The 27985-nt window shown below is 38.9% G+C and overlaps 5 protein-coding genes across 5 annotated transcripts; 2 read left to right on the forward strand and 3 right to left on the reverse strand.

Annotated features, from left to right (window-relative positions):
* The first annotated feature begins 5433 nt into the window (after positions 1-5433).
* LOC148958402 (uncharacterized) lies at positions 5434-7658 on the forward strand. The gene is made up of 2 exons (XM_089112966.1): positions 5434-5886; positions 6096-7658. Exons 1-2 carry the CDS (start codon positions 5434-5436, stop codon positions 7656-7658), a joined length of 2016 nt encoding a protein of 671 aa, XP_088969092.1.
* Positions 7659-7924: 266 nt separating this feature from the next.
* Positions 7925-12142, reverse strand: LOC135681303 (retrovirus-related Pol polyprotein from type-1 retrotransposable element R2). Its single transcript, XM_089112967.1, has 2 exons — positions 11696-12142; positions 7925-10663 (listed from the first exon to the last, which is right to left on the reverse strand). The coding sequence occupies exons 1-2, from the start codon at positions 12140-12142 to the stop codon at positions 7925-7927; spliced, it is 3186 nt and encodes a 1061-aa protein (XP_088969093.1).
* A 2844-nt stretch (positions 12143-14986) lies between these two features.
* On the reverse strand, positions 14987-16160 carry LOC148958403 (uncharacterized). Its single transcript, XM_089113079.1, has one exon. The coding sequence runs from the start codon at positions 16122-16124 to the stop codon at positions 15705-15707; it is 420 nt and encodes a 139-aa protein (XP_088969205.1). The 5' UTR covers positions 16125-16160; the 3' UTR covers positions 14987-15704.
* Positions 16161-19703: 3543 nt separating this feature from the next.
* On the forward strand, positions 19704-22861 carry LOC135682825 (uncharacterized). Its single transcript, XM_065197891.2, has one exon. The coding sequence runs from the start codon at positions 20093-20095 to the stop codon at positions 22220-22222; it is 2130 nt and encodes a 709-aa protein (XP_065053963.2). The 5' UTR covers positions 19704-20092; the 3' UTR covers positions 22223-22861.
* On the reverse strand, positions 22862-26924 carry LOC148958404 (uncharacterized). The gene has a single exon (XM_089113078.1). It carries the CDS (start codon positions 25135-25137, stop codon positions 24121-24123), a length of 1017 nt encoding a protein of 338 aa, XP_088969204.1. The 5' UTR covers positions 25138-26924; the 3' UTR covers positions 22862-24120.
* Between the last annotated feature and the right edge of the window lie 1061 nt (positions 26925-27985).

The following is a 27985-nucleotide window of genomic DNA, read 5'->3' on the forward strand; positions in this document are numbered from 1 at the left end:
CTCACCAAAATTATTCATAGCATTTGGATATCTGGCAGTGTTCCATCCGAATGGAAAAAAGCATCAACGATATTGATCCACAAAAAAGACAATACAGATGATCCTTCTAACTTCAGACCAATAACCTTAGAATCTGTTCCCTTGAAAATCTTCACCTCCTGCCTACGTAACTCTGTTTTCAACTTTCTGAAACAAAATGGTTTCATTGAAAGCCAAATTCAAAAAGGCTTCACTCCCAAGATATCAGGTACTTTAGAACACACGGCACTTATGGGTCATATGATAAATAAAGCTCGCACAAAACAGCGCTCTTTGGTTGTTACCCTGCTTGATCTCAAAAATGCTTTCGGCGAGGTCCACCATAATTTGATTCCCACTATTCTTTCGTACCATCATATACCATCTCATATTCAGGCTCTGGTCTCCAGCTTATATTCGGGCTTCAAGACCTCTATCCTCACAGATACATTCCAAACCCCTGCCATACCCGTTTGTCGTGGTGTTCTTCAAGGTGACTGCCTCAGCCCTCTTATCTTTAATCTATGCTTCAATACGTATATTCAATACATAAAAGCAGAAAAATATAAACAGCTTGGCTTCTCTCCCCACGACGAAAACGATCGCATGTTCCAGCCAGTGCATTGGTTCCAATTTGCTGATGATGCTGCGGTTGTTACTAGTGGTGAAAAGGAGAACCAACTCCTGTTAAACTGCTTTACAAGATGGTGTCAGTGGGCAAACTTTGTAATAAGGGTTGATAAATGTGTCACCTTTGGCATTAAGAAATACTCAACAAGATCTCTTCAGTTCCAGCCAAAGCTTTTCGTGAACAACCAAAGCGTGCCTGTTGTTAAAAATGGAGAATCTTTCAAATACCTTGGCCGCTTCTTTGACTTCGAAATGACCAATGGCAGTCATAAAGAAAAACTGCTATCAATGTTTCCCAGCCTTCTGAAAGAAATTGATGACTTGCCTCTGCATCCCAAAAATAAACTTCTATTGTACCACAGATATGTATTGTCCAAAGTTTCTTGGCACTTCACTGTTGCAGACCTATCGAAGACCTGGGTCATTGAGAACCTCGATAATCTTGTCTCTAAATACATTCGCCAGTGGCTTGATCTTCCCATAAGTGCTACTTTAACTAGTATAGTTCTTTCTAAAAATCAATTTGGTCTCGATCTTCAGCTACCTTCTGTCAAATTCACTCAATGCCAAACTGTTTCACGCAATGCCCTCCGAACTTCTCCTAACACAAACATTCAAGCTTTATGAAAAAACACCAGTAGTGGGATGAATCTGCAATACGACATCTACCGTAACACCAAAGATGTACTGAAAGCAGTAAAATCAGACAGTAGAGAGCGCTTGGCATACCAATTACTATCCCAGGGTGCTATTATTTCATTTCTGTTGGACCACTCTCTTAAAAAGCTCAATGGTCTTTGGTCTGTTGTGCAGAGCAACCTACCCACGAACATCTTCAACTTCACCATCAAGTACCTGAACAATACTCTCCCTACGCGCAAAAATCTAAGCCTTTGGAACCTAAGCCAATCATCTGATTGCGAATTCTGCCTTCTTCCCGAAACTTTACTCCATGTCGTTGCAGGCTGCAAAGTTTATCTCGAACAAGGTCATTATACCTGGCGTCATAATTCTGCTCTAAATTTTCTTGCAACCTCCTTGAAAGCAATAGAGGGATCCTCTCTTTTTGCCGATATACCTGGCTTCTCCTCACCATCCATCATAACTGGAGACAATCTGCGCCCAGATCTACTTCTGCGTACAAAGGAAAACATTCTTTATGTTTTGGAACTAACGATAGGATTTGAAACTAACCTTAACTGCAATGCAGAAAGGAAACGTTCAAAGTATGCTCGCCTTGTCTCAGATCTAAGACCAAGGTTCAAATCTGTGATATTTGTAAATCTCTCCATCAGCTCTCTTGGCATTTTCGGCGACTCATGCAGCTCATTCCTTGAAATGTGTGACTCTCTTTCCATCGATGATCAACACAAACCATATCTCATTTCTAAGCTTTCTACGATATCCATTCGTACCACCTATTACATTTTTTGCTGTAGGAACAAAACATGGACTAACCCAGAGCTACTCCCCTTTTAACGTTTTTTTTTTCTTTTCTCTTTACTATGATTGTAATAGTCTTATTTTTGTAAAAACAGGCTAGCCAGTTACAAATTACCTTGTAATAGTGAGATTTGTAATTGTAGTTTTAACTGGAATTGAAAATGAAAAGTTTCCATTATTATTATTATTATTATTATTATTATTATTATTATTATGGCTAATTAAGTGATTCCCAGACACCTAGATGTTAATTGGTCCGGATAATATAGGAGGGAGCAGTCAGCAACAAGCTGACAAAGGTCCCATTCTGTCATCTCAAGTTTACATAGACAATGTTTGTCTCAAAATCCTGGCTGTCCCTAGCAGTGCTGTCTTTTGTATCACCTGTAACTTTACATCAATTCCGATCTTTTCCATGTGCTCTTCAAAACAATATGATATACACCCTAATGCCCCAATCACAACAGGGATGACTGTCACCTTCTTCATATTCCACAGATTTCCGATTTGCTCCTTTAATGGTTGATATTTCTCAATTTTTTCTTGTTCTTTACCTTTTACCCTATTATCACCAGGAATGGCAATATCGATTATCTTCACATCCTTTTTTTCCTTGTCAACGACAACAATGTCTGGCCTTCTAGCTTCAACAACCCTATCACATTGAATCATAAAATCCCACAGTAGCTTAAACTTGTGATTCTCTAAAACTCCTTCAGGTTTCTGTTCATACCATTTTGTGGCTCTTTCAAATCCGCACTTTTCCGCTAACAACCAATGAATATACCTTGCCACATTGTCGTGTCGTCTTTTATATTCTGTCTGTGCCAGTTTAGCACATTCGCTCACCAGATGACTTACTGTTTCTCCCTTGTCACGACACATTCTACATAAAGGCGTATCACTTGTTTTATCAATGTAGTGCTTGGTATAATTAGTGCGCAGCCCCTGCTCCTGTGCACTACACACTAATGCTTCAGTGCACCCTTTCAGATCTCCGTTCCTTAACCATGTCCAGCTTTTTTCCCAATCAATTCCGTCAGTATTCTTAGTAAATTGCCCATACATCGGCTTATCTTTCCATCGTTTCTCCAAGCGCCTTTTTGTCTCATTCTTATGTTCATTCGGTGCTACTGCCTCCTCAGTATTCATTGCCCCAAGGTCTCTCACTTTTGACATAATATTGCCTCTAGCATGCTTCACATACCAAGCTAGGTTGTTTGTCTCATTTTCAATACAATACTCACAACTTATCAGCCCCCTACCACCCTTTTTCCTGCTAACATAAATTCTTGCTACATCGCTTCTAGGATGAAGTTCTTTACTCATTGTCATTAATTTCCTGGTTCTTCTGTCCATACTTTCTAGCTCGTCTTTTCTCCATTTAATTATTCCTGCTCCATAGCGCATCAGGGAGATTGCCCAGGTATTTGTTGCTTTAATCTTATTCCTTCCATTGAGTTTTGACTGCATGACAAGTCTAACCCTTCTGAAATATTCTCTTTGAAATATTTTCTTCATCTCCTCTTCTTTTATTCTATCCAACTCTGTTATTCCCAGATACTTATATCCTTCTTCACCAACCTCCTTGATCTTTTCCCCATTGACAAGTTCAATCCCTGCACTTCCTGTTAATTTTCCCCTTCTTAAGGTCACAACACCACACTTTTTTATCCCAAATTCCATTCCTATATCTTGACTAATAAGGTTGACAGTAGATGTTAGACTGTCAATTTCATTCTCGTTTTTCGCGAACAACTTCAAGTCGTCCATGAACAACAGGTGATTGATCTTAACACCATCCAATGTATATCCCATTTTGACTTTTCTGAGGACTTTGGTAAGGGGTATCATGCAAATGACGAACAAAAGTGGTGATAGGCTGTCTCCTTGGAATATTCCTCTGCGAATATTTACAAGCCCTAGAGTTTCCCCACACGATGTCAGTTGTACTTTCCAGTTGGTCATCGATCTTTCTATAAAGTTAACAACATTGTCTGATACTCTATAGAGCCTTAGACATTCTATTATCCAGCTGTGGGGAACCATGTCGTAGGCTTTCTTATAGTCAACCCACGCCATGGCTAAGTTTTTATGCCTCCTTTTACAATCAGCAAGAATCGTCTTATCCACCAGAAGCTGATCCTTTGTACCCCTGCTATTTCTTTTACAGCCTTTTTGTTCTTCAGGTAACATCTCATTCTCATCCAAGAACGTGTAGACATTTCCAGAGATGATTCCTGTCAACAGCTTCCACATTAATGGCAAGCAGGATATGGGTCTATAGTTATCCACTGCATTGCCATTTTTTGGATCCTTTTGACATAGCACAGTTCTGCCGGTGGTCATCCACGAGGGTATTTCTATTTCATCATTTATCAAATCATTGAGTTGGGCAGCAATTCTTTCGTGTAGAGATGTAAGTTTCTTTATCCAAAACCCCTGGACTCCATCAGGGCCAGGAGCTTTCCAGTTAGGTATCTTCTTGGCTTGCTGATTTACCATTCTAGTTGTTATTTCAATGTCATTTTGTGATAGATTAGGTTTGTTGTTTTTCAACTCCTCTAACCACTTAGCCTTTTTATTGTGCTGTGTTTCGTTGTCCCATATGTTCGACCAAAATTTTCTACTTTCATCTGCATCTGGTGTTGTATTCTCTTTTTTGTCTTTACCCTGTAGTTGTTGATATACCTTCTTTTGGTCATATTGAAACATTCGATTAATTTGGTATTGTCGTGTCCTTTGCTCGTACCTTCTTAGTTTGAAAGCCTTGGCTTGCATTCTCTGTTTCAACTCTTCAATTACAGTAGAGATTCCTTTTCTCGTGATGTTATACTTTTTTGACAGTTCATGGTATTTCCCTTTCTTCGATACTTCATCTCTCTTTTCGCGCTCAAGTATGTTAATGTGCTTTCTAAGTTCATTAATAGATTCGCTTATTCTTCTTTTCCACCATGGTTCTCTTGTTTTATTTTCTATCTTTGGTTTCCCTATGCCTAGTTTCCTCGCAACATACAATGCAACAGCACTGATCAGTTTGTTTGTGTCAGTTATGTTTTCCTGGGTATGACGTAAAACTGCACCCGGTTGTGGAGTTTCAACGTGGGAGAATGAGGTTACCCTTTGCCGCAACTACCTCCAGGTCACCCTTGGGCAAGGTGTACTAGCTGTTAGCTCTCCCCGAGACCATGAAATGCCGGGTTGACATCCGGCGGGGGCTAGTCTGTCTCATGGGTAGGGGGGACTCTTTAGCCTTGGTCGGCAACCCCCCTAGTGATGGTGTCACAAAAAAAAATACCAGTTGGGAACTTGCTACAAAGAACGACCTCTTTTATGAGTGAGATGAATCAAAACAGTGATTTAGATAACAGCGTAAAGGAGACTGGAACTGATGGTGAAGGTCTCTCGCTCGGCAGGTGTCCCATGGAGGAGCAGCGTGGGCCCGGTCGTCATCCTACTACTGCCAGAACTGGATGGTCGAAAAGTATGAATGTAGCAGTAATGGAGTGCTATTTTTTGAGTAAGCCTGTAAACGATGACGGAAAACCAGTGAGAGGCTATAGACGCAGAATGCATAACATTTGGAGAGAGAGACATAGCTTCAATCTGACTGAACAGAGATTATGTGACCAAGCTCGCATGATTAAAAAGAACGGTTGGCTGACTCATGTGGAATTGGAAGAAATAAAAAGAAGAGTTACAACAGAAGAGGAAGGGGTGATAGATGATAGGAGCGTTGGAGAGGAGACTGTAATTAATGAGATACCAGTGACTGAGCCTGAAATAGAACCTGTGGTAACTTTTCTGGAGAGAAGTGAGAGAAGCGAAGCGAATACAAAAATGATAGAAGAAATTATCTCGTGTCTAATCTTTATACTGATTTCCACACTTCAATTATAACAGCTAATTTCAGGTCTCCGGCCATTCCAGTCAAAAGAGGAGTACTGCAAGGGGACTGCCTCAGCCCTCTCATTTTCAATTTATGTTTCAACACCTTTATTCAGCTGGTAAAACAAGACAAATATAAACAACTTGGATTTTCTCCTCATGACGGCAATGATCGCTTGTTTAACCCGGTTCACTGGTTTCAATTCGCTGATGATGCTGCAGTTGTCACAAGTGATGAACGCGAAAATCAATTATTGCTAAACTGTTTTACAAGATGGTGCCAATGGGCAAATATGATCATCCGCGTAGACAAGTGCATCACCTTTGGAATTAAAAAGTTTGCAACTAAATCTGCACAGTTTCAGCCTAAACTCTTCATTAACAACGATCCTGTCCCTTTTGTGAAACATGGCGAATCTTTCAAATACCTGGGTCGTTTCTTCAATTATGATATGAAGAACCAGGAACACAAGGATCACTTGACCTCTTCTCTCCGTGAGATGCTCAAAGTTATCGATTCCTTGAAAATTCACCCGCGGAACAAAATTCTACTGTTTAATCAATACATCCTTTCAAAGCTCTCTTGGGATCTCACAGTTGCTAATCTCTCCAAAACGTGGGTTTGCGAAAACTTAGATCAGCTTGTCACAAAATTCGTTCGACAGTGGCTCGAGCTTCCAATATCTTCGACATTGAGTGGCATAGTTCTTTCTCGTAAACACTTTGGTCTTGAGCTTCTGCTTCCTTCCGTAAAGTTTCAACAGTGCCAGACTGTTCTTCGAAACTCACTCAAATCTTCGCCCAACGAAAACATCAAATCCCTATGGATGAACACCAATTATGGACCTAATATACAGTTCGACGCATACAAGAACACTAAGGCGGTACTGAAATGTGTAAGGGATGAACACACTGAAAAGCTCAAAACTCAGTTAACATCTCAAGGCTTCATCATTTCATTCCTGCTTGAGCATTCATATACAAAGTTAACCTCACTCTGGTCTGCAGCTCAAAGTAAACTTCCAAAAAACATCTTCAACTTTACGATAAGGTATCTCAACAACACACTAGCCACAAGGAACAACCTCTGCTTATGGAAAATTAGCTCTTCTCCAGATTGCTCATTCTGCCTTCAGCCTGAATCACTTCTTCATGTCGTAGCTGGATGTAACAAATACCTTGAGCAAGGGCGTTTTACTTGGAGGCACGACTCTGCCCTGCACTTCATTGCATCATCATTTCAATGTATCCGAGATGTATTCATTTTTGCTGACATTCCCGCTTATTTATCACCATGTATCATAACTGGCGATTCGTTCCGTCCCGACATGCTAATCAAAACTGCTTCTAACTGTCTGTATGTCATCGAATTAACTGTTGGGTTCGAGACTAACCTGGACAATAACGCTTCGCGTAAAGCTGAGAAGTACCGTTCCCTTCTAAAGGAACTACGCCCTAAGTTCAAAAAAGTAAACTTTGTTAATCTATCTATCAGCTGTCTCGGTATCTTTGGTAACTCCTGTGATTCTTTCATCGATATGTGTGATGAACTAAAACTTGACTACCAACACCGTAATTTTATAATTAAAAAACTGTCAGCAATAATTATACGCACATCCTATTATATATTCTGTATGCGCAATAAGACTTGGACAAACCCTGAACTGCTCTCCTTCTAAAGATGCTTTGCACTCATATGATTTATTTAAATATTATAACTTTTGTAAAATTAGTAAACTTGTCACCAGGCTAGCCGATAGTAACTACCTGTAAAGTGAGGTTACTGTTGTAAGTAGAAGAATATAAAATAAAAAATGTTTTCATTATTATTATTATTATGGCTAATTAAGTGATTCACAGACACCTAGATGTTAATTGGTCCGGATAATATAGGAGGGAGCAGTCAGCAACAAGCTGACAAAGGTCCCATTCTGTCATCTCAAGTTTACATAGACAATGTCTGTCTCAAAATCCTGGCTGTCCCTAGCAGTGCTGTCTTTTGTATCACCTGTAACTTTACATCAATTCCGATCTTTTCCATGTGCTCTTCAAAACAATATGATATACACCCTAATGCCCCAATCACAACAGGGATGACTGTCACCTTCTTCATATTCCACAGATTTCCGATTTGCTCCTTTAATGGTTGATATTTCTCAATTTTTTCTTGTTCTTTACCTTTTACCCTATTATCACCAGGAATGGCAATATCGATTATCTTCACATCCTTTTTTTCCTTGTCAACGACAACAATGTCTGGCCTTCTAGCTTTAACAACCCTATCACATTGAATCATAAAATCCCACAGTAGCTTAAACTTGTGATTCTCTAAAACTCCTTCAGGTTTCTGTTCATACCATTTTGTGGCTCTTTCAAATCCGCACTTTTCCGCTAACAACCAATGAATATACCTTGCCACATTGTCGTGTCGTCTTTTATATTCTGTCTGTGCCAGTTTAGCACATTCGCTCACCAGATGACTTACTGTTTCTCCCTTGTCACGACACATTCTACATAAAGGCGTATCACTTGTTTTATCAATGTAGTGCTTGGTATAATTAGTGCGCAGCGCCTGCTCCTGTGCACTACACACTAATGCTTCAGTGCACCCTTTCAGATCTCCGTTCCTTAACCATGTCCAGCTTTTTTCCCAATCAATTCCGTCAGTATTCTTAGTAAATTGCCCATACATCGGCTTATCTTTCCATCGTTTCTCCAAGCGCCTTTTTGTCTCATTCTTATGTTCATTCGGTGCTACTGCCTCCTCAGTATTCATTGCCCCAAGGTCTCTCACTTTTGACATAATATTGCCTCTAGCATGCTTCACATACCAAGCTAGGTTGTTTGTCTCATTTTCAATACAATACTCACAACTTATCAGCCCCCTACCACCCTTTTTCCTGCTAACATAAATTCTTGCTACATCGCTTCTAGGATGAAGTTCTTTACTCATTGTCATTAATTTCCTGGTTCTTCTGTCCATACTTTCTAGCTCGTCTTTTCTCCATTTAATTATTCCTGCTCCATAGCGCATCAGGGAGATTGCCCAGGTATTTGTTGCTTTAATCTTATTCCTTCCATTGAGTTTTGACTGCATGACAAGTCTAACCCTTCTGAAATATTCTCTTTGAAATATTTTCTTCATCTCCTCTTCTTTTATTCTATCCAACTCTGTTATTCCCAGATACTTATATCCTTCTTCACCAACCTCCTTGATCTTTTCCCCATTGACAAGTTCAATCCCTGCACTTCCTGTTAATTTTCCCCTTCTTAAGGTCACAACACCACACTTTTTTATCCCAAATTCCATTCCTATATCTTGACTAATAAGGTTGACAGTAGATGTTAGACTGTCAATTTCATTCTCGTTTTTCGCGAACAACTTCAAGTCGTCCATGAACAACAGGTGATTGATCTTAACACCATCCAATGTATATCCCATTTTGACTTTTCTGAGGACTTTGGTAAGGGGTATCATGCAAATGACGAACAAAAGTGGTGATAGGCTGTCTCCTTGGAATATTCCTCTGCGAATATTTACAAGCCCTAGAGTTTCCCCACACGATGTCAGTTGTACTTTCCAGTTGGTCATCGATCTTTCTATAAAGTTAACAACATTGTCTGATACTCTATAGAGCCTTAGACATTCTATTATCCAGCTGTGGGGAACCATGTCGTAGGCTTTCTTATAGTCAACCCACGCCATGGCTAAGTTTTTATGCCTCCTTTTACAATCAGCAAGAATCGTCTTATCCACCAGAAGCTGATCCTTTGTACCCCTGCTATTTCTTTTACAGTCTTTTTGTTCTTCAGGTAACATCTCATTCTCATCCAAGAACGTGTAGACATTTCCAGAGATGATTCCTGTCAACAGCTTCCACATTAATGGCAAGCAGGATATGGGTCTATAGTTATCCACTGCATTGCCATTTTTTGGATCCTTTTGACATAGCACAGTTCTGCCGGTGGTCATCCACGAGGGTATTTCTATTTCATCATTTATCAAATCATTGAGTTGGGCAGCAATTCTTTCGTGTAGAGATGTAAGTTTCTTTATCCAAAACCCCTGGACTCCATCAGGGCCAGGAGCTTTCCAGTTAGGTATCTTCTTGGCTTGCTGATTTACCATTCTAATTGTTATTTCAATGTCATTTTGTGATAGATTAGGTTTGTTGTTTTTCAACTCCTCTAACCACTTAGCCTTTTTATTGTGCTGTGTTTCGTTGTCCCATATGTTCGACCAAAATTTTCTACTTTCATCTGCATCTGGTGTTGTATTCTCTTTTTTGTCTTTACCCTGTAGTTGTTGATATACCTTCTTTTGGTCATATTGAAACATTCGATTAATTTGGTATTGTCGTGTCCTATGCTCGTACCTTCTTAGTTTGAAAGCCTTGGCTTGCATTCTCTGTTTCAACTCTTCAATTACAGTAGAGATTCCTTTTCTCGTGATGTTATACTTTTTTGACAGTTCATGGTATTTCCCTTTCTTCGATACTTCATCTCTCTTTTCGCGCTCAAGTATGTTAATGTGCTTTCTAAGTTCATTAATAGATTCGCTTATTCTTCTTTTCCACCATGGTTCTCTTGTTTTATTTTCTATCTTTGGTTTCCCTATGCCTAGTTTCCTCGCAACATACAATGCAACAGCACTGATCAGTTTGTTTGTGTCAGTTATGTTTTCCTGGGTATGACGTAAAACTGCACCCGGTTGTGGAGTTTCAACGTGGGAGAATGAGGTTACCCTTTGCCGCAACTACCTCCAGGTCACCCTTGGGCAAGGTGTACTACCTGTTAGCTCTCCCCGAGACCATGAAATGCCGGGTTGACATCCGGCGGGGGCTAGTCTGTCTCATGGGTAGGGGGGACTCTTTAGCCTTGGTCGGCAACCCCCCTAGTGATGGTGTCACAAAAAAAAATACCAGTTGGGAACTTGCTACAAAGAACGACCTCTTTTATGAGTGAGATGAATCAAAACAGTGATTTAGATAACAGCGTAAAGGAGACTGGAACTGATGGTGAAGGTCTCTCGCTCGGCAGGTGTCCCATGGAGGAGCAGCGTGGGCCCGGTCGTCATCCTACTACTGCCAGAACTGGATGGTCGAAAAGTATGAATGTAGCAGTAATGGAGTGCTATTTTTTGAGTAAGCCTGTAAACGATGACGGAAAACCAGTGAGAGGCTATAGACGCAGAATGCATAACATTTGGAGAGAGAGACATAGCTTCAATCTGACTGAACAGAGATTATGTGACCAAGCTCGCATGATTAAAAAGAACGGTTGGCTGACTCATGTGGAATTGGAAGAAATAAAAAGAAGAGTTACAACAGAAGAGGAAGGGGTGATAGATGATAGGAGCGTTGGAGAGGAGACTGTAATTAATGAGATACCAGTGACTGAGCCTGAAATAGAACCTGTGGTAACTTTTCTGGAGAGAAGTGAGAGAAGCGAAGCGAATACAAAAATGATAGAAGAAATTATTATTATTATTATTATTATTATTATTATTATTATTATTATTATTATTATTATTATTATTATTATTATGGCTAATTAAGTGATTCACAGACACCTAGATGTTAATTGGTCCGGATAATATAGGAGGGAGCAGTCAGCAACAAGCTGACAAAGGTCCCATTCTGTCATCTCAAGTTTACATAGACAATGTCTGTCTCAAAATCCTGGCTGTCCCTAGCAGTGCTGTCTTTTGTATCACCTGTAACTTTACATCAATTCCGATCTTTTCCATGTGCTCTTCAAAACAATATGATATACACCCTAATGCCCCAATCACAACAGGGATGACTGTCACCTTCTTCATATTCCACAGATTTCCGATTTGCTCCTTTAATGGTTGATATTTCTCAATTTTTTCTTGTTCTTTACCTTTTACCCTATTATCACCAGGAATGGCAATATCGATTATCTTCACATCCTTTTTTTCCTTGTCAACGACAACAATGTCTGGCCTTCTAGCTTCAACAACCCTATCACATTGAATCATAAAATCCCACAGTAGCTTAAACTTGTGATTCTCTAAAACTCCTTCAGGTTTCTGTTCATACCATTTTGTGGCTCTTTCAAATCCGCACTTTTCCGCTAACAACCAATGAATATACCTTGCCACATTGTCATGTCGTCTTTTATATTCTGTCTGTGCCATTATTATTATTATTATTATTATTATTATTATTATTATTATTATTATTAATATTATTATTATTATCATTATTATTATTATTATTAACATTCCATTGATTAACACCAGATCAAATTCTGTTGTTTTGAACAGTCAACAATGTGTTAAGTGCTGCTGTGGCAAGTCCTGCAAAGGGATCAAAGGCCTCCGCATTCATCAGAGAAATTGTAAGGTTTTGAAAGGGCTTGGCGAAGAGCAACTGCATGAAATTGTGACTGATGATGATCTGGATACCAATGACAACCCTGGTGTGCCTCTTGAGGAATATTTTGAAATAAAGCCAGGAATTCGCCTACCTAGTTCTGACAATGAATGGTTACTCGCCAACTCGTATTTTCAATCTGCACTTATAGATGTGTCCATAAATGAGTCATCAGTTGATAACGTTACCAGGTTGATGATGGATTCGATTTATGATTATTTTAGGGACACATGTGGTGTGATTGAAAACTGCAACAAAGACCTGTCTACAAAATACAAGGACCACTCAATTAAAAGCTTGAAAAAACAATTAAAGGCTCTTAAATATTCTAAAGCCCCCATTCTTGAAATTAAATACGTATCTGGACTTATTCGAAAGAAGCTCAAGACAAACATTCTACAAACAAATACTTCTGACACAATTGATCATGATAAATACATCGCTAAAAAGTTTTGGAGTTACGTCAAACGCTTTTTTCAAAGTAAGTCATCACTTCTGCCATCATTTTCTGCTACACGGTGCACCGAGTACTTTAGTAATGCTTTTTCTGCCCTTTATCCAAATAAACGATTCACTATTCCTTCTTGGATACCTTCTTTCGATGAACCATCCTATCCATTTGACACACAACCTCCATCATATCAAGTGATAACTTCTATTATACGTCGCATGAAATCCTCCACTTCTCCCTGTCCCCTTGATAAGATATCCATCATTTGTTTCAAACGTTGCCCTTACCTACGATCTTTCCTCACCAAAATTATTCATAGCATTTGGGTATCTGGCAGTGTTCCATCCGAATGGAAAAAAGCATCAACGATATTGATCCACAAAAAAGACAATACAGATGATCCTTCTAACTTCAGACCAATGACCTTAGAATCTGTTCCCTTGAAAATCTTCACCTCCTGCCTACGTAACTCTGTTTTCAACTTTCTGAAACAAAATGGTTTCATTGAAAGCCAAATTCAAAAAGGCTTCACTCCCAAGATATCAGGTACTTTAGAACACACGGCACTTATGGGTCATATGATAAATAAAGCTCGCACAAAACAGCGCTCTTTGGTTGTTACCCTGCTTGATCTCAAAAATGCTTTCGGCGAGGTCCACCATAATTTGATTCCCACTATTCTTTCGTACCATCATATACCATCTCATATTCAGGCTCTGGTCTCCAGCTTATATTCGGGCTTCAAGACCTCTATCCTCACAGATACATTCCAAACCCCTGCCATTCCCGTTTGTCGTGGTGTTCTTCAAGGTGACTGCCTCAGCCCTCTTATCTTTAATCTATGCTTCAATACGTATATTCAATACATAAAAGCAGAAAAATATAAACAGCTTGGCTTCTCTCCCCACGATGAAAACGTTCGCATGTTCCAGCCAGTGCATTGGTTCCAATTTGCTGATGATGCTGCGGTTGTTACTAGTGGTGAAAAGGAGAACCAACTCCTGTTAAACTGCTTTACAAGATGGTGTCAGTGGGCTAACTTTGTAATAAGGGTTGATAAATGTGTCACCTTTGGCATTAAGAAATACTCAACAAGATCTCTTCAGTTCCAGCCAAAGCTTTTCGTGAACAACCAAAGCTTGCCTGTTGTTAAAAATGGAGAATCTTTCAAATACCTCGGCCGCTTCTTTGACTTCGAAATGACCAATGGCAGTCATAAAGAAAAACTGCTATCAATGTTTCCCAGCCTTCTGAAAGAAATTGATGACTTGCCTCTGCATCCCAAAAATAAACTTCTATTGTACCACAGATATGTATTGTCCAAAGTTTCTTGGCACTTCACTGTTGCAGACCTATCGAAGACCTGGGTCATTGAGAACCTCGATAATCTTGTCTCTAAATACATTCGCCAGTGGCTTGATCTTCCCATAAGTGCTACTTTAACTAGTATAGTTCTTTCTAAAAATCAATTTGGTCTCGATCTTCAGCTATCTTCTGTCAAATTCACTCAATGCCAAACTGTTTCACGCAATGCCCTCCGAACTTCTCCTAACACAAACATTCAAGCTTTATGGAAAAACACCAGTAGTGGGATGAATCTGCAATACGACATTTACCGTAACACCAAAGATGTACTGAAAGCAGTAAAATCAGACAGTAGAGAGCGCTTGGCATACCAATTACTATCCCAGGGTGCTATTATTTCATTTCTGTTGGACCACTCTCTTAAAAAGCTCAATGGTCTTTGGTCTGTTGTGCAGAGCAACCTACCCACGAACATCTTCAACTTCACCATCAAGTACCTGAACAATACTCTCCCTACGCGCAAAAATCTAAGCCTTTGGAACCTAAGCCAATCATCTGATTGCGAATTCTGCCTTCTTCCCGAAACTTTACTCCATGTCGTTGCAGGCTGCAAAGTTTATCTCGAACAAGGTCGTTATACCTGGCGTCATAATTCTGCTCTAATTTTTCTTGCAACCTCCTTGAAAGCAATAGAGGGATCCTCTCTTTTTGCCGATATACCTGGCTTCTCCTCACCATCCATCATAACTGGAGACAATCTGCGCCCAGATCTACTTCTGCGTACAAAGGAAAACATTCTTTATGTTTTGGGACTAACGATAGGATTTGAAACTAACCTTAACTGCAATGCAGAAAGGAAACGTTCAAAATATGCTCGCCTTGTCTCAGATCTAAGACCAAGGTTCAAATCTGTGATATTTGTAAATCTCTCCATCAGCTCTCTTGGCATCTTCGGCGACTCATGCAGCTCATTCCTTGAAATGTGTGACTCTCTTTCCATTGATGATCAACACAAACGATATCTCATTTCTAAGCTTTCTACGATATCCATTCGTACCACCTATTACATTTTTTGCTGTAGGAACAAAACATGGACTAACCCAGAGCTACTCCCCTTTTAACGTTTTCTTTTCTTTTCTCTTTACTACGATTGTAATAGTCTTATTTTGTAAAAACAGGCTAGCCAGTTACAAATTACCTTGTAATAGTGAGATTTGTAATTGTAGTTTTAACTGGAATTGAAAATGAAAAGTTTCCATTATTACTATTATGCTGATGTACACAGTTCTGATGTTATAACTGGCTTGTTCTTGATGTTTCTTGAAATCGGATCAATACCCATGATCTTAGATCTCGAGAACTTTTCTCAACACTCTTGCAGTTCCTAAAAGTACAGATTTTTGTATTAGTTTTATCTGCGTCTTGACTCCAATTTCCTTGATGTAGTTGCTCAAATTTCGTGTTACTGTTCCAAGGGCTCCCAAGACAATAGGAATAACTTTTGCTTTCACTTTCCATAATCTTTCCACTTCTCTCTTTAATTCGTCATACTTTTCGATTTTCTCTATCTATTTTTCAGCTATTGTCACATCTCCCGGGACTGCAACATCAATGATGTAACACTTCCTTTCTTTCTTATTGACAACCACTATGTCAGGTCTCCTTGCCTGGATTTCATTGTCTGTTTGAATATTGACATCCCAGAGAATCTTTACATTTGTTGTTTCTACCACTCCATCTGGTTGATGTTCGTACCATTTATTTCCACAATCTATGTCATACAGGCGACAGACATCCCAATGGAGGGCTTTCGCTACACAGTCATGTCTACGTTTATACTCTCTCTGTGCCAGTTTTGGGCATTCACTGACAATGTGGCTTATTGTTTCCTCTTTCTGATTACACATTCTACATTTCGAGTCCCTCTGCGTCTTATCGATGTTTGCTTTAATTGCATTTGTTCGCAATGACTGGGTCTGCGCCGCCATTATCAGTCCTTCAGTCTCCTTTTTCAATTCCCCGTCCCGGAGTCATCCCCATGACTCTGGGTCATTTATTTCTTTTGTCTGCCTGAAAAACTGTCCATGTAACGCCTTTTCTTCTAGCTCTGATCGCCTCTCTTCTCTTCTTCGCTTCTTGAAATCTTTCTCTGACACTCTTTCTCCTGCCTCGCATCTCACTGATGACAATATCCTCTCTTTGCTATCCTGAACATAGTTTTCAAGCCCCAAAATTGCGAGCTGAACACAATCCTCAATTTCTACAAGTCCTGGTCCTCCTTCTTTACGGGGTAGGTAGAGTCTTGCTACACTATCTCTTGGATGCAGTGATCTGTACATATTCATCATTTTACGAGTACCCCGATCTATTTCTTTCAGCTCATCCTTTCTCCAGTCAACGAAAGGTGCCGTGTATCTCATCATTGAAACAGCCCAAGTGTTTATGGCAGTTATCATATTGCCTCCATTAAGCTTAGATTTCAGTATCTTTTTCACTCTTCTCTTATATTCTTTCTTTAGACTTTCTTTCATCTTTTCACCTAATACTTGATCAGCTTCCATAACTCCAAGGTATTTATAACCATTTTCCTCGTGTATAGACCTAATGGTTTCCTTATTTGGTAAGTCAATGCCATTAGACTCGACTACTTTCCCTCGCTTCATAACCAACACTGCACATTTTTCTACTCCAAATTCCATACCTATATCATTACTAACAACTCTGACAGACTGTATCAATGCATCTAGTCCACTTTCATTCTTCGCATAAAGTTTGATGTCATCCATGAACATTAAATGATTTATCTGCTCTCCATTTGAACTGAACTTATAGGACGCTTTCATTTTACGCAGTACTAACGTTAGTGGTATCATAGCAATCACAAACATTAATGATGATAAACTGTCTCCTTGGAAAATTCCTCTGGCAAATTTTACCTCACCAATCGCTTCCCCACAAGATGTCAACATGGTGCTCCATTCCTTCATACTGTTGGTCAGCAAATTTTTTACATTCTCTGCAGCTCCAAACATGTTCAAACATTCCTTCAACCATGAATGTGGGATTAGATCATAAGCTTTTCTATAATCCAGCCAGCCCATTGCAATATTCTTCTTTCTTTGCTTCACTTCCTTCATGATTTTCTTGTCAATATACAATTGGTCTAAGCACCCCCTACATCCTTTCCTCGATCCCTTTTGTTCTTCTGGTAATACATTCTTAGCCTCCATAAAAGAATAAATCTCACCTGCCAATATTCCTGTCAACAATTTCCAGCACATAGCGAGACACGTTATTGGACGATAATTACTAGGCACCCTTCCTTTTTGTGGATCTTTGACTATCAAAACTGTTCTTCCTTTAGTCATCCATTTTGGTACATTTCCTTTCCTCAAGCACTCGTTGAGCTGCAATGTAATTCTCCCATGCAGATTAGTAAATCTTTTCAACCAGAAGCCCTGAACTAAGTCAGGTCCTGGTGATTTCCAATTTGGCATTTTATTAACAACCTTTTCTACCTTTTCCCTGGTAATCACAACATCATTTTGCCTGTCAATTTTAATTTCCTCCTTCAAGTCCTGCAGCCATTCTGCGTTTTCATTGTGCCGTGTTGGTTTGCTCCATATATCCTTCCAAAATGCCATAGTTTCTTCCTTTTCAGGTCGTACTTCATTTCTCTCTCCGCCATTCAATTCATCATAGAACCGACTTTGGTTTTCCCGAAACAGTCGATTCTGTCTAAATTGATCTATTCTAGCTTGATATCTTGTAATTTTTCCTGATTTAGCTGTAATCCTTTGTTTTAGTTCTTCACTTACTGTTATGAGACCCTTTTCTTTTAACCAATACTTTCTCTGTAACTGTTCCTGAAATCTTGTCTTAATTGTCTTCCCTTTTCTTAACTCTTCAACTCGGCTTAAATCTTTCCTCAAGTATTTTACTTGCTTCTGCAACCTTCTTTTCCACATAGGTTCTCCTTGCCTCTTCTTTCTAGTGATCTTTACACCTAATCTCTCAGTTGTAACAACTGATGCTGCATATAACAAATCATTGGTCGCGGTGATATTTTCGCTTCTTATTTTACCCAGCAAGCTATTCATCTTTTCAACTTCTATTTTGACAGAACTTTTATTTAGACCTCTCAGAGCAGGTAGCTTTGTCCTTTCAGGTTGGTGTAGTACTTCAAAAAGCCTCTCAGCGATCGCTATTTCCTCGTCTGAAAATTCCTCATCGTCAAAATTTCTAGCACCATTTTCAGCTGCTCCTGTCTCATTATTCTGCTGTACATTATCATCATATTCTATTTGTAATTCTTCGCGTCTGTTGTTAGCATCGCTTTCCACACTTTCACCCTGGCTTTCATCGTCACCTCTGTTGCCTTCAATTGTTTTCTGTCTCTTGATCTCCTCCATCTCTAACTCTGTTATCCAACCCTTCAGTCTTATTTGCCTAACTTGGTCTAGCAGTCTTTGCTCTGATACCTGAGCAAGATTTCTACTTCTCCAGATATTTACCATACGTTTCCGGTAACCCCTCTTATTTGGCTCGCTCGTGACAAAGCACTCCATCACTGTTCTGTTATCTTCTCTTGTCCACTGATTTCTAGTTCTACTCCCCACAGTTGATTCCGCAGTAGCATGATATCGACCGAGGCTGGCCTGCGTAGCACCACCACCCCTGCCGGACGCGACAGCTTCACCTGTGGATCCACTCCCGTTGACGTCGTTCTCTATGTTATTTTCAGAATTAATCATCATTTTCTTTTGAAGATGAGGTTGTGGTTTTGCCTCACCAACAAAGCAGTATTTTTATCGTGACACCATCACTAGGTGGGTGCCGACCAGGGCTGAAGAGTCCCCCCTACCCATGAGACAGACTAGCCCCCGCCGGACGCCAACCCGGTATTTCACGGCCTCGGGGAGAGCTAACAGGTAGTATACCTTGCTCAAGGGTGACCTGGAGGTAGTAGTGGCAAAGGGTAACCTCATTCTCCCACGTCAAAACTCCACTACCGGATGTAGTTTTTTGTCATACCCAGGACAAATTATTATTATTATTATTATTATTATTATTATTATTATTATGAAATGAGTAACCAAGACCATAAATCTAAACTCGTTTCTCTTTTCTCTACTCTTATGAAGGATATTGACGACTTACCTCTCCATCCTAAAAACAAACTGCTATTATACCATCGTTATATTCTGTCAAAAGTTTCATGGCATTTTACTGTTGCAGATCTACCAAAGACCTGGGTTGTCCAAAACCTAGACAATCTTGTTTCCAATTACATTCGCCAGTGGCTTGATCTTCCTGTTTCTGCAACATTGAGTGGAATAATCCTCTCAAAAAATCAGTTTGGCCTAAATCTACAACTGCCTTCTATCAAATTTACGCAATGCCAAACTGTCTGTCGCAATGCCCTAAAATCTTCTCCTAATATTGACATTCAAACCCTATGGAAAAACACCAGTCATGGCACAAACCTACAGTACGACATCTATCGTAATACTAAAGAGGTATTAAAGACTGTCAAATCAGACAACAAAGAACGTCTCTCCCAAAACTTAAGGAGGCAGTTCAGGGTAAAAATGCTGAATAACTGAAAATATGGACCAAATTCAAAAATTGTTTTTTTGCATTCTGTGATGCATATTCTATGCCCCTGAGGTTGAAAAGCTGGTATTTGAAGCTTTACTTTTGAGAATTTTCAATTTGTTGTGAGACCACTTACAAATTTAAACCTTAGCAACGAGTATTTTTTGGTTGCTATGGTGAGTTTTTAACAAAAAAATGCCAAATACAGCAGATATTTAAACCGACAGAAGTCCCAGGTGCTTGTCCATTGTCCATTCCGTCTTTTCCAGCCTCTTTACCATTCAAAATTGCATTCACTTCAACTCAGTTTCTTCAATCTTGAAGCACCTCGTGAAATGCTTTCAGTTCACAAACCAAAATGACGCCTGCTAAAAAGTTTCGATCTATTCGGAGGAAAGTACGTAAGGGATTCAAAGGTATAAAGATCCAAGATATTCGTAAGGCAGAACAAATTCCATCAGCGAATGCTAGTCCAGTGCAGGCTACAAGTCCTCCTCTTGCAAGTAGTGCACAAGGGCCTAGTGAGTCAGGAAGTGTGGCAGACCAAAGTTTCGACCTTGACTCATCCTTCGACGTTATCGATGAAAGCAGTTATGAGACTAGAAACAGGTCTTTACAGCTCGGTAAAAGATATGAACAAATTCATCCTGCGTGTGGTTTCAAAATTATTGACTTTGATCTGCTAAAACAGAGTCTAGAAGCAGCATTTATTTGCACACTTTGTAAAACCGACAAAACGGGAATTGATATCATGGTAGATGAAAAGAAGAGAAAAGGACTTGAAGAAAGCTTGTCTTTTGTGTGTAAAAATTGTGGAAATGAAACTCTACTGCAAACAAGCAAAGCATTAACTGGCAGGAAAGTTTCAGAGGTCAATGCCCGCTCTGTCATAGCTTCATCTTCGATGGGTCATGCCAGATTGTCAGATTTTTGTGGCACCATGGGACTACCACCTCCACTTGCAAAGTCCAGTTATCAGCAACAGCTGAAAAATATATGCAAACATATTGTACAAGCGACTGAAGGAGTATTGATTGAAGCTTCAGAGAAGCTGATACAGATAACAGAGAAAGAGGAACCATTTCAAATACAGTTTGATGATAGTGGTAGGAAAATTGCAAATGTTGGTGTCACAGTTGATGGCACATGGCAAAAACGAGGACATTCTTCCCGGATTGGAGTTGTTTTTGTGATGTCAGTTAGAACTGGTGCTGTTCTTGATTATGTTATCAAATCAAAAACATGTCATGAATGTCGATGTCATGAAAAGGATAACAAGGAGACAGATCAATATAAATCTTGGCATGAGAATCACAAGTCCCGTTGTGAAATAAACCATGAAGGATCATCAGGAGAAATGGAGGCATCTGGTGCAATAGAAATATTTTTAAGAAGTATTGAATCTAGGGGACTTAAGTATATTGATTTTGTGGGGGATGGAGACAGCAGTAGTTTTGGGAGAGTTAAAGAGGCATTGGAGGGAAAATATGGCAAAGATTATGAGGTCAGAAAAGAAGAATGTGTGGGTCACATCCAAAAAAGAATTGGCACTGCCTTGAGAGAATTTAAAAATAAAAGAAAAAGTTGTAAACTTTCAGATGGAAAATATGTTGGTGGTAAAGGGAGACTTACAAAAGTTGTTATTGACAGTATTCAAAACTATTATGGATCAGCAATACGAAACAACAAAGGATCGATTGATGGAATGAAGCAAAGTATCAAAGCCATTCAGCATCATTGTATCATAAACAACTATTTATCATTGGAAGAACAACACCAGTTTTGCCCTAAAGATCAAGATACATGGTGTAAATTCTGGAAGGAAAAGCTATACAATGATGGAAAATATTGCCAAGATAAGAGGCTACCCGGTGTATTTTTTGAAGAACTAACACCAATATTTCAAAGGCTTTCAGATGATGCATTGCTTCAAAGATGCCTGAAAGGATTGACCCAGAATCAAAATGAAAGCCTTAATGGTCAAGTATGGACAAACAGGTGTCCAAAAACAAAGTACTGTGGGACCACAAAAGTTAAAATAGCTGTTTGTGAAGCAGTTTCCATGTGGAATACTGGAGCTGCAAGTAGAGCTCTCCTGATGAAATCTTTGGGTATCAAAGACCTTGGTCCTCATACCTTGAAATATTTGAGGAACCAAAACAAACAGAGGTTGCAAAATTCAAAAAGGAAATCTAGCATGGAATTTAAGACAAAAAGGAAAGCACTGCGTCATAAGGGTAAGAAAAATAAAAAAAACTCTGATAAAAAGTCATATAAAGCAGGTTCTTTTGATATAGACCCTCTACCTGAAGTCAGACAAAAGAAGAAAAATAAAGCAAGAGGAGCAACCAGAAAGCAAGTTGATGATGAACATAATAATAAGAGAAAAAGAATTGATTCAGAAGATGATAGCAATTGTCAAAATATAACATTCATTGATGAAAAAGAAATAGCTGTTCTAACAGAATTCAAGAAAAATAAGGTCTAAAGGAAGAATTCTGCATGGAAGTTTATTATGAAGACTTAATTGTACAATATTTATCACCAGGACATTGGTTTTATCCTATATTTTGGCATCATTTTGGTTGTGAAATAATCCTAAAACTTTACTATGCGTTTTCTCAAAATTTAATATTGTAGACGTGCGTATAGGAAAACATTGATAAATTTAAAATCTGTTGCCAGATCAAGCTCAAATTTTCACAGTATATGTATTTAAGATAGTTCTATGCAATGAATTGACAAGTTTACAAAATTTCTTGTTGAACATATTTGAACTACAAAAAACTATTTTTTGGACATTCCCCCCTATTAATTGATAATTTTGAGAAAACCCCAATACATTGCACAGCTTGTTGCAATGCAGTTTCTCTGCAGAAGTTTCAGCTTCCTGTGGTTGATAGAACTTGTTTTATCAATGTCAAAGGCAAAAAGAGTACACTTGTTTACATATTGTTTCCATGGAAACCAATTTACTTTTTTCATTAATAATTATCAAAAATTGTTTCTTATTTCAATGTCATCCACTAGCAGAAAAATGGTGTATGTATTGACACTTAAACAAAAGTTATGTTGGTTTTGTTAAAACTAACATTTATTCAAATATAACATGAACTGCCTCCTTAACATCTCAGGGAGCCACAATTACCTTCCTACTGAAACATTCACTGGAAAAGCTGAACGGTATTTGGTCAAGTACACAGAGCAATTTGCCTAGTAACATCTTTAACTTTACCATCAAGTATCTTAACAACACTCTTCCAACTCGAAAAAATCTGCTGAAATGGAACCTTAGTCAAACATCTGACTGTGAATTCTGTCTTCTTCCAGAAACACTTCTACACGTTGTTGCTGGATGCAAAGTGTACCTTGACCAAGGACGCTATACTTGGCGTCATAATTCTGCATTAAACTTTCTAGCCACTTCCTTCCAAGCAATAAATGGGTCTTCTCTCTACGCAGATTTACCAGGCTTTATTTCCCCTTCTATCATAACTGGAGATCAACTACGCCCTGACTTACTTCTCAAAACTAAGGAAAACTGTCTGTACGTTTTAGAGCTAACCATAGGCTTTGAAACAAATCTCAACTGCAATGCTGCCAGAAAGTCAGGGAAATATGCCACCCTCGTATCTGACTTAAAACGTCAGTTTAAGTCAGTCTCGTTTGTCAATCTTTCCATCAGTTCACTTGGTATTTTTGGCGACTCCTGCAGCTCATTCATCGACATGTGTGACTCTTTGTCCATTGATCATCAACAGAAACGCTACCTCATCTCCAAACTTACAAGCATCTCCATTCGCACCACATACTATATATTCTGCTGTAGAAACAAAACTTGGACTAATCCAGAGCTACACCCCTTTTAACAATTTTTTTTTTCTCATTACTACGATGTAATAGTTTTTATTTTGTAAACACAGGCTAGCCAGTTACAAATTACCTTGTAATAGTGAGATTTGTAATTGTAGTTTTAACAGGAATTCAAAATGAAAAGTTTCCATTATTATTATTATTATTATTATTATTATTATTATTATTATTATTATTATTATTATTACTATTACTATTATTATTATTATCCTACTATATCTTCTGTCGTCGAAACAAACCATGGCTAAGCCCCGAACTAATTGACTTTTAAATATTGTAATGCAGATAAGCCAATTATATGATGCCTGTAAAAGCGAGTCGTATAATTGTAAATTTAAAATGTATTCAATGAAAATGAGATGTTTAAAAAAAAAATTATTTTTCAACTCTTCTCATGGTCTTGATGGTATACCAGTGTTTTGTCTATGATCAGGCCACCTCCCGTGGCTTAAGATAATAGATCTTTAGTCTTCCATGCAAACCAGTCTTTCTTTTCCAGCTCTCTATTTCGTCCTATTTGCTGTAATCCAAAACTTTTCTCATTATTCTAGCAGTGCCCAACAAACAAGCTTTCTGCAGAGGATCTAAACCAGGTTTAAAGTCGATATTTTCAAGATACTTTGCATCATTCTTCGTGACTATTCCTAGCGCACCAATGACAATTGGTATTATGTATACTTTTGCTATTTCTCTATTCCAACCCTTCAAAAGTTCATACTCCAGATCTGTATAGTGCTCAAACTTTTCCTTCTCCTTCTTTTCAACTCTTGTGTCAAAAGGACATGCCACATCAATTATATAGCATGTTCTTCCTTTCTTATCCAGTAGGACTAGATCAGGCTTGTTATGGTCAATACTTATTTCTGCTTGAATGGAAAAGTCCCATAATAGTTTGACCTCTTCGTTTTCTAAGACCGCCATTTCTTTATCTACGAAATGTTCGTAGCTCTTTGCAGTGGTGGGAAATCCATATTTTTGGCACATCTGCCAGTGAAGGATAGCAGCAACTTTGTCATGCCTTGCTTTTTTATAATCGTTCTGAGCCAACTCTTTACATTCTGATAAAATATGGCTGATAGTCTCATCTCTTCCACCACATAACCTACACGACGGCGAAATGTCTTCTTTGTCAATATTATGTCGTATCCAATTCGTCCTAATTGCTTGACCTTGTGCCGCCATGATCAGCCCTTCTGTTTCTTTCTTCAAATACCCTTTCTTAACCCATAGCCAACTGTTATCGTCGTCCCTTACTTCTTCTGTTTCCCTTAAGAATGCCGAGTGTAGTGACTTGTTGTAATATTTCTCCTCTCGTGTTCTGCGTAGTTTCTCTTTAATAGTTTTGGGATTCTCATTTTCAGACATAATATCTTCATTCACCACCTCTTGTAGTAACATCTCTTCGCTTTCATTAATATAGAATCCCAGGCTCGTCTTTTCAAGCATCACACATTCTTCAACACTTATTAGTCCTCGTCCGCCTTTCTTGCGTTTCAAATAGGTCCTGTCTACATCTCCTTGAGGGAGCATGCTTCTATATATTGTTAGCTATTTACGGGTTTTTCTATCCATGTGTTGTAATTCTGCTTTTCGCCAATCTACTATTCCAGCTCCATATCTAACTATAGAAACTGCCCTGGAATTTATCGCTTGGATCGTATTCCCTGCATTAAGACTCGACTTTAAAATCTTCCTGATACGTCTAAAATATTCCTTTGACAATTTTTTTATTCATTTCCGTATTTTTTGTTATATCGCATTGGATTATACCTAAATATTTGTACCCATCATTGCTCTCTAATGTCTTAATTGTCTCTCCCGAAGGTACGTCTGTTCCATTACTGTCCACTACTCTACCGCGTTTCATTTCTAACATTGCACATTTGGAGATTCCAAACTCCATACCAATGTCCTTACTGTATATCCGGGTTGTTTTAACTAGTGAGTCCAATTCATTCAAACTCTTTCCATATAGTTTTAAATCTTCCATAAACAGGAGATGATTTAGTTTTCCCCTGTTTCGGCCTAACGTATATCCAGCCTTCATTTTTTTCAGGACCATGGATAATGGAATCATAGCCAATACAAAAAGAAGAGGCGAGAGATCTCCTTGAAAGATTCCTCTCTTTATCTTGATCTCATCGAGCATCTCTCCTCCCGATGTCAATTCGACAGTCCAAGATCTCATCGACTTTCTTATCAAGTTGTGAATGTTTTCTGCTACATTAAACATGGTCAAGCATGCAAGTATCCAGGAGTGGAGAACCATATCATAAGTTATTATTATTATTATCAAAGCCCTCCTTCACGTTGTTGCAGGCTGCAAAACATATCTGGAACAAGGCCGATACACCTGGCGACATAACTCTATCCTAAACTTTCTAGCTACCTCACTAAAAGCTGTCAATGAATCTACCATCTACGCTTATATACCTGGCTTTCTTCCACCATCAATCATAACTGGGAAAACCTTCGCCCTGATCTTCTCTTGAGGACTAACAACAATTACCTCTACATTTTAGAGCTAACTGTCGGCTTCGAATCCAATCTTAACACAAATGCTACAAGAAAACACAGCAAGTATGCTCCTCTTTTATCTGGTTCACAGCGGCAGTTCAAATGTGTCTCCTTTGTTAATCTTTCTATGAGCTCTCTTGGCATCTTCGGCAATTCCTGCAATTCGTTCCTCGAAATGTGTGACTCTCTCCACCGATCAGCAACAAAAACGATATCTCATTTCTAAACTTTCCAACATTGCCATCCGTACTACGTACTACATATTTTGTTGCAGAAATAAGCCATGGACAAATCCGGAATTACATCCTTTTTAACTTTGGTTTTTTTTTTCTCAGTTTTCCCTTTTACCTTACGATTGTTATAGTCTTTTCTTGTAAAACCAGGCTAGCCAATTGCAAATTACCTTGTAATAGTGAGATTTGTAATTGTAGTTTTAACTGGAATTCAAAATGAAAAGTTTCCATTATTATTATGACAAAAAATACCATCGACGCAAGCATCGAAAATCACTTTAAGTAACTGACCAGACAAGAGAAGCAAAAACATTTCATCTAGCCTTCAAAAAAGTACTGTGCATGAGATAACGGAGTTTATCAGACCAGGGTTTAGGGGGCCTTTAGAAGGAAGGGAGAATGAAATAAATGGACAATGTTGGCAGAGCAGGGTGCAGCGGCAGAGCACAAATCAGGCGTTTACACAACCTCAAATCAAAAGTCTTCCATCAAAAAGTTCCCCGAAGTTCCGCACTTCTTTAACTTCCCCGCCCATACAGCACACACTGCATGGGTTAATTGTCACGTGGTGAATTTCACAGCCAAATTGCTGGTGAAGATATCGAAGAGGGGGGGGGGGGGGGCGCAGTTTTGATTTTTGACTTCGAAAAGAGTTCTTATTTCACCGCTGCGAAATATTTCGCAATAGGCGCCTACAAATGTTTAGTTTTGGGAAAAATCACAATATAATTTCGCAGTCTGGTGGAAATCTAAAAGGACTTTTGGAACAAACTCGTAGCGAATTCGGTGTCTGAAGTTTAATGCCCGCTTGTGGTGATGAATTTCATAGGTACGTCGATGGATTAAGAAGAAATTAATAAGTACCAGCTGGTTTGAGGGGGGGGGGGAGCAGTGTTTTGAAGTTAATTGATCGATCCTTTAACCCCTTTTTTTACAAAAATTGCTGTCACGCCCTGAGAGACCGCCGCCATGACAGCAAAAACACGCAAAGCCGAGAGCTACCAAATTTACTTTGATGAACAAATTGACGAGCTGAAAAAAGAAATGGCAAAAAAAGAATGTATTAAATCACTCAAGTCGACAATCGAGAAGCAGAACCATCGAATTCACGCTCTTGAATCAAGGATTGTAGTAATGGAGAACCTAATTGCCAAATTGCATGATTACAACGATGATAATGAAAAATATCATGTTTATGGCTTCGCATAAATGGAATACCTCTACCAGCTAAAGGGGAGAAAGAGACAGGTTGTATCGAAAAGGTCAAAAAGGTGTCCAATGAGCTTGAAGTTGACATTCCTGATTCCGTATTAGACTGAGCCCACAGAATTGGAAGACCTCAGACAGTGCGTGGAAAAATAATTAATCAAGTTATCGTGCGTTTTACGACCAAGACCAAAGTTTATCGCGCAAGGAAAAATGCCGAAAATATCGCATAAAGCATAAAGCATAAAGTACTCACATAAAGCTCGACCTCACAAAGAAAAGATTCAAGTTGCTAGAAAAGGTCAACGTTTTCATGAAAGAAAAGGCTTGGTTATGCTTTTGCCTATGTGAACTGCCGACTCTGTGCAAAGATCGGTGATCAGTTCCATCATTTCAATTCAGAAGAAGACCTACTTGATGAG

Source organism: Rhopilema esculentum, chromosome 16 (assembly GCF_057945365.1).
Source record: "Rhopilema esculentum isolate cy_ngs chromosome 16, ASM5794536v1, whole genome shotgun sequence".
Lineage (NCBI taxonomy): Eukaryota > Metazoa > Cnidaria > Scyphozoa > Rhizostomeae > Rhizostomatidae > Rhopilema > Rhopilema esculentum.